At 39.2% G+C, this 14,234-nt stretch overlaps 1 protein-coding gene across 4 annotated transcripts in view; it reads left to right on the top strand.

The window, feature by feature from the left end:
- DIAPH3 (diaphanous related formin 3) overlaps nucleotides 1-14,234 on the top strand; it is a gene marked incomplete at its 5' end in the record, with an annotated part of 567,305 nt that overhangs the window by 26,959 nt on the left and 526,112 nt on the right. Inside the window, one exon of one of the 4 annotated variants that reach the window (XM_081083267.1) lies at nucleotides 6,125-6,157. The exons of the other annotated variants lie outside the window; for them this stretch is intronic. Within the exon in view, the coding sequence (XP_080939393.1) occupies nucleotides 6,125-6,157 (33 nt within the window). The remainder of the gene's footprint in view (nucleotides 1-6,124; nucleotides 6,158-14,234) is intronic. 4 annotated transcript variants of the gene reach the window in all.

Here is a 14,234-nt window from a genome sequence, read left to right on the forward strand (position 1 = left end):
CTCTCCCCCTCCCTTCCACTCTCTCTACAAATTAATGGGAAAAATATCCTTGGGTGAGGATTAACAACAATGAAAAAATTGCTACAAGTCCCCCAATCCAGATATATAAAGTTAACAATGGTTTCTTATTTTTTTTCATAAATGTATTAGTGAAGTTAGAATTATTGCATATGCTATTTTAATACAACTTTTTCCTGTAACATTGTTTTATAAGCATTTTCCTATGTCATTATAGCCCATATGGCAGGACTATACTTTATTTACTCTATTTTATAGTCTGGGAAATTTTAGGTTGATTACAATCCTAGCTATTTAAAATAACATGGTAGTGACACATATTTATATATAAACCTTTCATTGTATTTATTTCCTAAGTATAAGTTCTAGAAGTAGATTTACTAGGATAAAGAATGTGAACATAGGATTTGTTTTACCAGTTTGTTCTCTAAAAAGGCTTAACCAAATTCACTTTCCTTATGGTGATGGTACAATGTAAATAAATACTTCTCAAATATATATGAAATGAAGAGTAGTGCTCTATTAATCTCAGAGATATTCAGTCTAAATTTGCATCTTGGACAAGACATCTAGGAGGCTGAAGCATTCTTCAGAAATAATCTAGTAATTTGGATAATCTTAAAGGTGATTTTTGATGCTCAGGGCCCATTTAAAATCTTCCTACAGCTAATACTTTAAATACTTCTCAGCCTTCTCCAGATGATGGAAAAGGCCTAGAACTAAAGCTACTTGTAAAGCTGCTCAGAGATTTAAATGGATTTTTTCTGGGCCCCTTGGACACAAGTTTTTGGCCTCGTAGTATAGGTGAAAAGAACTGGAACAGCCTAAGAGAACACCTTAAAATAGGTATAAGAGCTGTGTTACTGGAATTAGCCATAATGATTTCCCTTTAATTTTACCTCAACATTGGATGAGTTTATTGACAGTAAAAGAACAGTAGGGTTCTTTTTAGAATAAAAAATGACTTCTTAGGTGCCTAGTGTCTGTGATATGTAATCTAGGTGAGAATTCCAAATAATAACTTGATAATTGATTTTTTAGAGATGCGGTTGCCTTCTAGCAGTTCTGCTGCAGCTTCTAAAAAATCTTATGTTGTATTAGAAATGAATATTTTCTGTTCAATTCTGTTGACACTTGAATAATGCCTCCCCAGAAAGTTGATCTTTCTTGATGACTTTCCTTGCCCAAAGAAGGATCTATGGAGAAATGAGGTCTTGATTCTTGAGAGTAGGGAAGCCTTGGATAATGAATAATGAACAGGTGTTTATTTTTCTGATGTATACAGGATTATGACTTTGAATAATGGACAGATTAAAAGAAGCTGTGAGGAACAAGTGACTTTTTCTAATTCCCATCTGTACCTAGCATCTGTCTCCTTTCCCACCTTTTTCCACCCAAGATTAAAAAATGACAAAGCCAATAAACCTAAAAGCTTTGCTTTATGGTATCAAAGAGGCAGCTCTACTCTTATCTTCAGTGCTAGGAAAACTTCAGTATTATATTTGGAACCTTCTGAGATGTTAAATCTGGAGCCCTTGAAGAATATTTTCACATCTATGGGTGTGTAGTTGCCCGGGAGATGACACTTAGATAGACACTGTAGGTGTGTTTAGTGTCATGATTAGTAGTAATATCACTTTACATTTCTACCATCTTTATACTTGGTGTTCACATTAAAATAAATACAGTTGTGTGGACCAGAAATGTTATTAGGTCAAAATACATATTCATAAGTGTTTTGGTGGAAAGGAATAATCTGAGCTTTAACACAGTGTGAGTAACACTTTAACATATTATCCTTACCCACACATTATAGACTAAGAGAAGACTGATTCTTGCTTTTCCCCCCTTAAGATATAACTTTGTTGTGTCAGTAAATTAGTCTGTCACTGACTCATTTTGACAAATAAATAGTGTCATGTCATGGTTGGATATAAAGAACAATCTTCAGTACTTAGGGTCTAAGCATATGCTTATGAGAAGGATCTATGGAGAACGGAGGTCTTGATAATGTATCTTAGATACAGACTAAGCAATTGTTAATTCATTCTAGACACCAGAAATTGTTTTAAGAGAATTCAACAGTACTAATTGGTGCCTGTCACTTCATGGCAGTAAACCTGTTCCAAGTGTACCAGCTCCCTGCCTCTTGCTTCTTTGAAATCATCTTGTATTTTCTTCTGTACCCTTCATTTAGCTTGTTTCGGGGATACCGGTTTTAAAGTGAGTCACATGATGAGAAGTGTGTGTGTGCGTGTGCGCGTGCGCCCAGGTTGAGGGAGTAGTCAATGAGGGAGGTGTGTGGAGCTGGTTTCTCTTGGTCCTGGGCTTACTGGGGGGCCCCGTAAACATGCAGGTTCTTAAGCCCCACCTTAGACTTACTAAATCAGAATCTTGGGAAGCCGAGGCCCCATAGTCTGCTTTAACAAAGATAATCTTAGTGGTTTTTTTTTGTGCCCATTAACCAGCTGGTTTAGAGGGTCCAGTTTATAAAAATTGGTTCTGAGTCATGTGAGTTTAGAAGCTTTAATCTTGGATTTCCTTTTGTTGGAAATTTCTTATAATGCCACAGTGAATTCAATGGATTTGCAGCAGATAAAACTATTTTTAAATATTACCATGTATTTGGCTCTGATGATAGTTACCCAAGCCTGTAGTTGTGACACCTGGTGGTGGCTTTCATGTACTTGATAATACATTGGACAGATCCTTTGTTCCCTGCTAGTTCAAATGTGCTAACCAATGAAAGACAATGTAAAATATTGCTAAAATTCTTGGCTACAGTTTGGAATCTTTTTCATTGCATGTTTATCCCAGGGTAATGCTTTGTGTTAATTTATTTGGTCTTTGTTACATACTTGTAAACTTTTACTTATAAACTAAGTGTGTGGAAGTGGGACTGTTTCTTCATATCCCTTCATATTTACAGCATTTATCACAGTGCTTTGAAAGCTCTAGATCTATTTTTGACAGCATGTGCTATCTTCAATAAAGGTTTTTGATGGAATATAGAGATCCGTGTTCTGTGTTTTTGCCCCCTTTTTCCGGATCTCATGTTCTTTAGAAGAAAAAAAATCTATACAGACTTTCTCTTTCAGTTCGAGAGTGCTCCTCTGGACCATTCCTCCTAGGAACCATCATGAGTAGAAAACATATCTCTATGTGGTACTCCTTACTTTTTAGGGAGAAAATAGAATTTGCAAGTAGAGAAACACAATGGAAACAGAAAGAAGGGTGCGTTTTTGGCTTTAAAATGTTAGGGCTAGGACAAGAGCCCTAATGTAATTTCATACCACACACTAACCAATTACCAGTGGCCCGTGTTCAGAACTGTTCACATTTTGATATTATCCCCATTTTATACTATCCCATAAAGCAACACTAGCACCAGGTAATGTAATAAAGGTCACAAAGTCACCTTTGTGTGACTGTTTTAACGTCTAAAACTATATGCTTTTAATTTGTTTTGGGCAAATAATGACCCTAGAAAGTTGCTATCAAATTGTTACTATTTTTAAAAAGTGTTTCTATTTGCTTTCACTTAATAGTCAATTTTGTGTTTCTATTTTCTCCTTGGTGTGGGTATCAGCAAATGCTACTCCTGAACTAGATTGATGCGTGCAGTTGCTATTTCCCCAACCAGAAGTAAAGAGCATGACTGGTAGCTGTAAAACAAAAACACTTCATTTTCTAAGGATCTTGGTTAGCCAGATATCTAAACAGTACCTCAAGTACCAATATGAAGGCAATAACTTTTTATAATAAAGTCTTTTCTTCTTTGTTTTAGTGAAAGCTTTTTTTAGAAAGAATATTTTTCTATTGATTTTTTTTTTAGAGAGGAAGGGAGAGGGATAGATAGAAACATAAATGATAGAGAAACGTCATTGATCTGCTACCTCCTGCATGCCCTTGGGGCATGTGCCCTGACAGGAACCTAACAGGTGACCTATTGGTTCCTGGTTCAGTGCTCCCCTGAGCCACACCTGCCGGGCTTTTCTTTTTTTTAATTAAGGATATCACCCCTGTAGTTTTGTGGCTACACAAAGCTAAAGCCCCACAGAATTATCTGAGGATTCTATGTCAGTCATCCACTTCCTCCACTGTTTAGAAGTCTATAATTTAAACAGGTTGAACTTTGAATGTAAACTTTATAGTAAACTTGAATGAATTAATATTAACATTCAGACATCCCACAAAGGATGCCAGGGCTTTAGGTGTCACCTAGCTGAGTTGATAAATTCATCTGGGTCAGGGGGAGTGCCGCTCAGTCTTTGCAGCAGCACTAAGAACGTCCCTGGGGAGCGGGCCTAAGCCATCAGTCGGACATCCCCCGAGGGCTCCTGGACTGCAAGAGGGCACAGGTCTGGTTTAGGGACCACCCCCCACCCCCACTTGAGTGCATGAATTTCATGCACTGAGCCTCTGATTTTTAAATATTACCATGTATTTGGCTTTGATGATAGTTACCCAATAGCTATCATATATTTATGTTTATTATTTGGCCTTATGTTTTAACCAATGGGCCACCCAGAATGCTATTGTCAGAAGTCAGCTATGTTCGTTTTATCAGAGAACCTTGAAATGACCCCCTTTCAGGTGTGATGAGAGTTGTGATTTCCATGTTCCTTTTTCTGTGGATTTGGGGTAGGATTGGGTTTAATTCTAGTAATGGTTTCTGGGCTGACACTGGAGCCTTAAGTGCCTCAGAAATTTTAGTCCTGCCCTGGATTACACTCACTCTTAAGGACCTTTGTGCATATTTGTTAATTTCAAGGACTAGAGATAGTATTGATTAAAAGCAAATTCTACAGCCCAGAATTAAATACTAACCCCTTTGTTAATCCAGTGTTATTACTACAGTGGGGCCTTGATTTACGAGTTTAATTCGTTCCGAGACCGAGCTCATTAAGGAGCTCGTTAACTCCAATTACTCTGTCAACTCAATGCAAAAAATCACCCGAGAGACAGCTGGTATCTCAAAAAACTCGTTAGTCGGGACACTCGTTCGTCAAGGCCCCACTGTACTTTTTTTCTAATTTAGCAGGCAGTCAGTCTGGAACCCAATGGTGTGGTTAATGGTGAATGGTGTCGTCATTTACTTAGCTGCATTCTCTTTGGTGTATACAAAGCTCATTCTAGGTTCCTCAAGTTGCTGTTTCCTCTGTACTAGATGAAGGACCGTCATGGTGAAAGACAGAAGAGAATCTGGGATAGTGATTTATACTGTAACAGTTTTTAACCTGGGTCATTGAGGTAGATTCTTACAAAGTAGTACAATGCATTTCCTACTTAGGAAATGCACTTGATCCATTTTCTGCCCGGTCAATGATCTAATGCCATAATGAGTAAGAGGAAGGAGAATTGGAAATTGATTCTAGCTACTGAGAGACAAAACCTTTCCCGACTCCGGAATTTATAAAACTTAGATTTGTATCCCCCCTCCCTCACCCCAGTACTTTTTCTTGTGAACTCCACTTCGCAGGAAACTAATTTATTCATTTTCTAAAGTGGCCTTATGTTTGTCTAGCAAGGAAATCAGCAAAAGGGTTCTTGAAGAAGCTAGCAATGAAATTGGAAGTGTCTACTGTCACCACTAGTGATAAATCATACTGATGTTAAAGATGCAAATACTTGCTCTAGTATTCTCCTCTTTGTTTCTAGAATTGTTTAAGTTAATTAAGCCAGCAAAGTACTTCATTATCTACTGTGTTGCATGTTAATGGTATATTTAAAGTTTCACTGTTTTATAATGTGAACAACTTTCTGAAAATTATATTTAAATCTTTATTGTGTTTTAAGTTCATATACTTAATGATAATTAATATTGTTAATTGGGAGAATATATTAATTGTACCACAGTTAGATTTCTAGTTTGGTATACAAATACAAGAAATTTTAGGAAACGTTTGGTACTACCACATTCAGGGCAGCTTTTGCCCATCTTCTCAAGAAAGTGATTAAAACTATATATAATGCATTTTTATTAGACTATCAGGAATTTAATTACATTCAACTTAGCATTGTAGAATTTTAAATGTACTCTATTAGTTAAAATTTTAAAAAGCTGTTATAAATTACTGATACGATTGGTTTCTTTCATTTACAGCATTTAAATATTAGGACATTGACAGATGACATGGTAAGGTTCTTAATGTTTCCTTGTGAATTTTAACTAACTATGTGATGTCGATAGCATGCTGTGCTAACACCTTTGATATTGCTAAAAACTGCATGTTTTGGAAATGTACTTTGTTATGGTGCTAAAATAAGAGGCAGAACTGGTAAAATGTATTAAATTGTTGCTTTTAAATAGTAAAAGGGACTAGTTGATATGTTTAAAAAACTTGTCTAATTACAAATTGTTAGTCAACCTTAAATCATTTAAATCAGCTCTCGTACTTCAAAAAGAGGTAAAAAAAATAGCTAAAGACATATCGGCTTTTCAGAAATATATAGTTGCTAAATAAAATAGACCATATGTGCAATTTTAAAAAATTTTACTTACAAGAGAACCAGGCAACCTTAGTATATGTTCTGCATGTTGAAAAGAATAGCCCTTCTTATCAGGAATTAACATGTCATAGCACCCTTATAGATTCTTGTATATATATTGGAGGACAAAGCATTTCACTCTACTGACCAAGTTTCGAATTCAAATTCACCTTGTATCAAATATGAAACAGAGTGCTTAAAACATAGTGGGCACTCAGAAATTGTTAACATCCCTGGTAATCTAGAGCAGCATCTTGGACACTTACCATCTTAGGGTAAGATGGATGTGCAACTGTGAATGAGACATGCTATTAGATCTTGACATGCGGATTAAAAAAACTTGAATTAGATTGTTGTGTTTTATTCCTTTGTATTGTATCTAAGAAAAGGGCATTTATGTAAACTTTTCAGGATGACATTTATTTCTTAGGCAACAGTATTTAGAAAATGGTAGCAATGTGGAGCACTTATGAAGATGATGTATGTAATTTCTCACCCTGCGAGGTTGATGTTGTCCTCATTCTTCCACCGAGGGCACTGAGGCTGACAGGTTAAGTTGGGAGCTCTCTCAAGTATGCACAGCTGGCAAGTGGTGCAGCTGTGGCTTGAATCTTGTTCCACACAGCTCCACACCTATACACTTACTCTGTCGATTTAGTTTTCAAATGGCTTAAGGCCGATAATAAAACCATCTGCAATGTTTATGTTTGAACTTCTATGAGAATATACAGTGGTATGTTTGTAACAGCCTTATTGAGCTATAATTCACATATCAAATATTCATCCACTTAAAGTGTACATTTCAGTGTTTTGTAGTATATCCTCAGAGTTGTGAAACCATCACCACAATCAATTTTAGAACATTTTCATCACCAAAAAAGAAACTTCATACCCATAAGCAGTCACTCCCTAATTACCTCCAGCTCCCTCAGCCATAGGCAATTGCCAGTCTATTTTCTGTCTAGAGATTTGCATCTTCTGGACACTTCATATAAATGGAGTCATATGATATATAGTCTCTTGTGTCTGAATGTTTTTACTTAGCATAATGTCTTCAAGGTTCATCCATGTTGAAACATATTACTACTTCCTTTCTATTGATGTATAGTATTCTACATGATGGTTTTTTTGAGGTTTGTTCCTATTTTATGGGCAGTCTATATTTCCCCCCGTTTTCATTCAGACTATGCCCTTACCTTTCTGATACCTTTGTTCTAGGACTCTGTCTGCACAGTGCTAGCCCACAATCTTTAGAAACATTTGTGTTATGGAGTTGCTTCAACAGGCTATTCTCGAAGCCAGTCTTGCTCTGAATTATACATTAATAAATGGGTTTCTCCTCAGTGAAGACTTTTTTTTTTTTTTTTTTTAGCTGTGTGTCTAATAAGTTTATTGTCTCTCTGAAAAATTTTCATAGAAAATTGTGATTTGGTTTATTAGCTCTCAGCAGCTCGTTCCTAAGCTCTGGGGAAGCTTGCTCTCTTCTTAGCTACCTGAACTTTCTTCTGGGCAAGAGACATTCTGGGATGGTTCCACCTCTTCTTTTTAACTTCTTTCTTAGGCTTCTTCTCATAGACTGGATTCTCTTGTATAGCAGCATGAGTTTTCTTATACATCTCCTCCATCATGTCTGGACTTACATTGTTCTTTATGTATTGAAAGAACTGTTTCGTATAAGCATCTTCATCTTCTATTAGATAACGCATATAATTTGCAATGTTCTGACCCATGATGTGCTTCCCCTGTACTTCTGCATTGAATTCCTTGCTTTCTGAATCATAACCAGGGAATGGTTTGGTACTGTGAGGGACAGATAAGCCTCCATCCACAGCTCCCTTCAGGGCCCCAAAACTTCATTTCCACTGAGCCAAACCAGTTAGGGCTTCTTTCTTTTTTTTAATCTTCACCCAAGGATATTTTTTCCATTGATTACTAGAGTGAGTGGAGGGGAGGGAGGAGGGAAAGAAAGAGAGGGAAAGAGAAAGGGGGAGAGAGAGGGGGAGAGAGAGAGAAACATCAACATGAGAGAGATACATCGATTCTGCAACCATGTTACGTGCCCTTGCCCAGGAATTGAACATATGACCCTTTGGGTCAGAGGTTGATGTTCTAACCACTGAGCAAGACTTTATTTTCTTCATTTTTTTATATATTTTTATTGATTTCAGAGAGGAAGGAAGAGGGAGAGAGAGATAGAAACATCAATGATGAGAGAGATTCATTGATCGGCTGTTTCCTGCCCATCCCACACTGAGGATCGAGCCCGAAACTCAGGCACATGCCCTGACCAGGAATCACACCATGACCTCCTGGTTCATAGGTTGATACTCAACCACTAAGCCACACCAGCCAGGTGGCAAGACTTTCTTAATCTGCTTTTCCCATCCTTCCTTCGTTCCTCACCTCTCCCCCACTCGTCGCAACTGGGCTTAGTAAGGTCAGCGCCATTGGGTTGTTACCATAGTGCCCTGTGTATATTTTTATCAAAGCAGTCTTTCTCATTAATTTATACCTTTTGGAGACAGAGACAATGTGTTGTTAATATTTCCAGGTATGTTATCTGGCATATGGTAAGCATTTTCATAAGTTCTTTGTTGAATTGAAAGTGAAAGGGCGAGACCTCAACCTAGAGGCCCTGATGCCCAGCGCTCCCCACGGTCGGTCCTGGCGTTCCCCGAGGCGGGCTCCCGCCAGCCTGTCCCCGCCCGTCTCCTGGCACCTGTGCTGGGTTGGCCGCCCCCGGTCTGGTTTCCTGCCCGGGAAGGCCGAGGGCCGCGGAGAGGGGGCAGGCCCGGGGCTCTGGGGGAGCAGGGGCGGCACGAGCCCCCTCCAGCAGGGGAACGGCGCCCCGGGCTCCTGGGTGCTGGGGAGTGGCCTGCGGCCTTCGGGGAGGGACGCCTATCGAGGGGCGAAGACTGTGCCCTCCATCTTGCCCTGGGCCCTCCATTTTTGGGCAGAGCCATGTGCTTGGCGGGGGCTTCTTCCCGGAAGCCCAGGCCGCTATTGGCCATGCCCAGGATTTCTCTGGACTAGCCAATGGTAATCAAGGGAAGTGCACGCCATCACTATGACCACATCCTGTGTAATGAGACACCGATGCACCTGGCCAATCGGCAGGGCCCACAGTCCCCTCTCCTGCCCTTACTCCACCCTCCTATAAAACCCCCCATCCCATCAGGCTTCGGTCTCTCTCTGCCACCTGCTGCTGTGCCAGTAAGGGGGGCAGGGGAGCCAGACCTAGGTTTGAAATAAATGACTCTTTGCTTTTGCATCGGACTCGCTGGCTCCCTGCTGGGCCCTTGGGAATCTTGAAATCTGGGCACAACAAAAGAATGAGTAACTGTTTTGATAACCTGTGTGGTATTGTGGTTTCCTTGGATCTGTGCCAGATTGGCCCAGGTCAGGCTTCCCAGATATGGAGTCTTGCTTTTGCCCAGGGTGGAGAACCTTTGACAAGGACCTGCTGTCTGTCTTTCTGACCACCTGCCTGGGTCACTGACTGTTGACTTGCCCCTGCGTTCATCTTAGATGTACTCATGCCCATCTCTCCTGATTTGCTTGTTGACCTTCTTCACATGGACTCACTGGCTGAACTGCGGTCTCCCCAGCTCTCCCTGTTGTTTTCTTCTGACCTTGTGCATTAGCCTGGCTCTTAAGTCCAGGAAAGGATGGGCAGATAGTCTAGTGTGGGCGTTGTACCCGTTGTTGTGGAGCTTAGAGAATAAGTATGACTATGCTTAACAGGAAACACTGACAGTAAGGTTTTTCTTACTGTTGATTGATGCCGTGTGGAAAGAGCATTGGATTTGGAATCAAAAGACATTGAAAGACAGAATTTCACCACTTCTTAGCTCTGTGACCTTGATAAATCAATTATGTGTTTGCTTATTTGTAAAGAATGACTAATTATACTTTCCCCTCATAGGGTTTTGGTGTGTTTCACTTAAGCCCAAGTAGGTTGAACTATTGCATTTAGTTCTGTGCTTTTTAAACCCCTTTAAAAGATATTTCCTGGTGGATAGAGAGGCGTGGTATGACATATTTGCGATTGAGGCTTACAGGATATGTATATACAAGACATGCTTCCTGGCGGCTGCAAGTTTGACATGCTTGAAGATTTATGCAGAGTTGTGAGGAGGGCCAGATAGCTGGATATTTTGAGGGCTCTTTAAACTATTTCTGGTGAGTTAGAGTTCAGAAAAGCATTTGCCACTAACTAATGCTTTGATGTATGCTAGCATTATGTTTTCTAATTAAAGGTTGCCACCTCCACAATATACACGTTACATGTGTGCTTTTAATTTAGAACTTCTTAGTGTGGATAGCCTTCTTGGGTAGAACTTGAGAGAGAGGCATTTAAGAGTGGTGCCTGCTGTAGTCATGTGTTGAATAACAGGGTTTTAGAAACACTAAATAGAAACATCCTGGGAAGCATTAATGTTAAAAACCCATTTCTTTCAGTTGCTTTGTTAAAGGCCTGCAAAAGTACTAGTCCTTCACCTACTAAGCTTATTTCTTGAGTTACTATCAGAATTTAATTTCACAGGACACTGTTTGGTTCAAAGAATGACGTAGTACTATAACATTGAGGTCCCAAGGCAGAGTTAATATGTTTTAAACAGTGTTCATTTTATGCTATCTGAGCATTCACTATGTTTAAAGTGCAGTGCAAGGTGCAAAGGTAATATAAAGGTGAAGAAAATCATTGAGTTTACCACCCTCCATTGTTATAGTTGGGGTTGAAAAGAAAGCTTTCCTTGTAGAGACGAAAAGGGAGGAGTACAGTGAGGGGAGACAATTTTTAAAAGGTAAACTGGGAGAAACTGAATGTGGATATCACAGTGCTGACTTCTCCATCTCCATGTGCACTGAGTGTTTTAGGAGTTGTTTGCCTTGCTTTTTTCTTCCCTGTCCTTCACAATCATTTGTCGGAAGTACAGTGCTCCTACTGATAATTTCTTATTTTTTCCCATGGACTTCAGCATTGCTATCAGAATCCCTTGTTTTGCCTGCCAGCAGTGGTTTTTAAACTTTGATGAGGCCCCACAGTAAGGAATACATTTTATTTTGTAGCCCGGTACACACATACATACAAATTCTCTCTCAGTTGAAACATGTTTTAAGAAACAGTATTTAACATTTTTAAGCATAATAAACTGGGATCCTTTCCTTTTTGATCTTTTCCATTCCATTAAAAACCCAAGACAACCAAAAAAGTGATCCAATCCAGTCCTTTAATTTCATGACCCACATGGTTCACAGCTGTAGCTAGAAAACCAGACATTGGCCTATGTAGCAACTAGAGAAAGTTCTGAGATCTTGTCATTTTCTTTCAAGGAATTTTCCACATCTGTGTTGTTGAATTATAAGTTGTTTATAACATTTTTTTATCCTTTAAGTGTAGGATCTGTGTTGATCTCCAACTCCAATTCTGATACTGATAATTTGTGCCTTCTGTTTTCTCCCCCTGATTAGTATGATTTGGCAGGGGTGGGGAACCTTTTTTTCTCCCCAGGCCATTTGGATATTTATAACATCATTCAAGGGCCATACAAAATTACCAATTTAAAAATTAGCCTGCTGTATTTGGTCAAACATTTAATTCACTCACACCTAATGCCTTGGCAGGGGCCAGAGCAAATGAAGGCCTGTGGCCGGATGTTTCCCATCCCTGGACTCTCGAGGTTTGTTAATTTCATTGATCTTTTGAAAGTACCAGCTTTGGTTTCAGAAATTTTCTTTTTTTTTTTTTTAATATATTTTATTGATTTTTTACAGAGAGGAAGGGAGATAGAGAGTTAGAAGATCAATGAGAGAGAAACATCGACCAGCTGCCTCCTGCACATCTCCTACTGGGGATGTGCCCGCAACCCAGGTACATGCCCTTAACTGGAATTGAACCTGGGACCTTTCAGTCTGCAGGCCGACGCTCTATCCACTGAGCCAAACCGGTTTCGGCGAGAAATTTTCTTTATAGTTCTTTTATTTTTACTAGTTCCTTCCTCTTCTTTATTCTGTTTCTGGTTTCTTAAGGTGGAAACTTAAATAATTGATTTGAGACTCTTGTTTTCTTGTATTTTTTTAGACTCTTGTTTTCTAATATAGGAATTTTATGCTCTAATTTTTTCTCAGAGAGCCTGTGGCATCATTTTCTGAATATTCAAAATACTTTCTGATTTCCTGTGGATATTTTTTCCCTTTGGCTCATTGGTTATTTAGGTATATGCTGTTTAATTTTCAAGTATTTGAGGAGTTTTCTGATACTGTTCTGTTACTGATTTGTAATATAATTCCCTTGGCAAGAGATCATAGTTTGTGTGATTTCAGTCCTTTTCAATTTTGAATCTTGCCTTCTGTCTGAGAATGTGGTCTATCTTGGTGAATGTTCCATGTGCACTGTTTGTTAAAACTGGTCTATCAGTAGTAAGTGGGTCAAATTGGTTGGTGGTGTTGTTCATATCTTATATATTTTTGATTTTCTGCCTGCATGTTCTGACAATTATTGAAAAAGAAGTGTTGACGTCTCCAAATATAATTTAGGATTTTAAAATTATCTTTTCACTTCTATTCAGCTTTTTTTGCGTCATTTTTTTGAAGCATTCCAATTAAGTAAATATACATTTATGACTATTATGAATCCTTTATTATTATTGATACCGAATGTTTGGACTGGAACCCGGATTCTTTGTCCGCCGGAATTGAAGAATGAATCCACTGACAGAAAGTGGTATAGCAAAAGTGGAAATTTATTGGCGTGACGCTCTAACCAACTGAGCTACCCAGCCAGGGCTAAAGCTGGAAATTTATTGAAGAACAAGTACAGACTCCCACATGGGGAGAAGCAAAGAATCCCACAGTACTGACTCTCATGTAGGGAGGGGGAAAAGGGTCCCACTGGGTTCCCTTTCCCTATGGTTGTATAGGCTGCAGATCCTGGTGCCTTGATATCCCCTCTGATTGGTCATTATTCCCTTAGACTGGTTACTGTAGTAACTCCTGAGGTCAAATGTTGAACCTCACTTGGGACATCTGAGGTTCTCTCCCCCTCCCTCCTTATTGTTTTCCTATTCCCTTTGGGCTTTCTTCTTTTTATTTTGTAAATATAGACCTTTCTTGGCTACTTCCAATTCCCTTGTCTTATGTAAATATACCTGTTGCTGCTTCTTTGTCTATGGAAATGTAACTGCACCTGGCTTCCTTGTGTTATGGAAATGTACCTTCTCCCAGTCTGCAGCCCCATGCTTTTCCATAGACCCCAATTCTAAAAAAATCCCCAAGCCTGCCTATGTTCCCCCCAAATTCCTGCTTCATTATGAAACTAGAGGTCCACGAAATTTGTGCATGGGTAGGGTCCGTAGGCTTGGCCGGTGATCAGGGCTGATTTGGGCCTTTCTTCCCTGTCTGCCAGCTGCTGGCCAGGGCCTTCCTTTGTTCTGTACTGCCCCCTGGTGGTCAGCACACGTCATAGCGAGTGGTCGAATTCCTGAGGGGACAATTTGCATATTAGCCTTTTATTATATAGGATGACCGTGCTTATCCTGTGATATTCATTAATTTTTAATCTTTGGAAATTCACTGGATTCTTTGCTCTGCTTGATCCAGTTGTCTCCTTTCTGTTTGAAAAATGAAGATTTCTTGGCTCTGCTATACTAAACTATTGGTTTTATATCCCTCTGACCTTTCCTTTTCTCTCTCTCTCTGTGTTTTTCCTTTGCCTATCAAAC

The sequence above is a fragment of the Myotis nattereri genome, assembly GCF_964212035.1.
Source record: "Myotis nattereri genome assembly, chromosome: 2".
In the NCBI taxonomy this organism is placed as follows: Eukaryota; Metazoa; Chordata; class Mammalia; order Chiroptera; family Vespertilionidae; genus Myotis; species Myotis nattereri.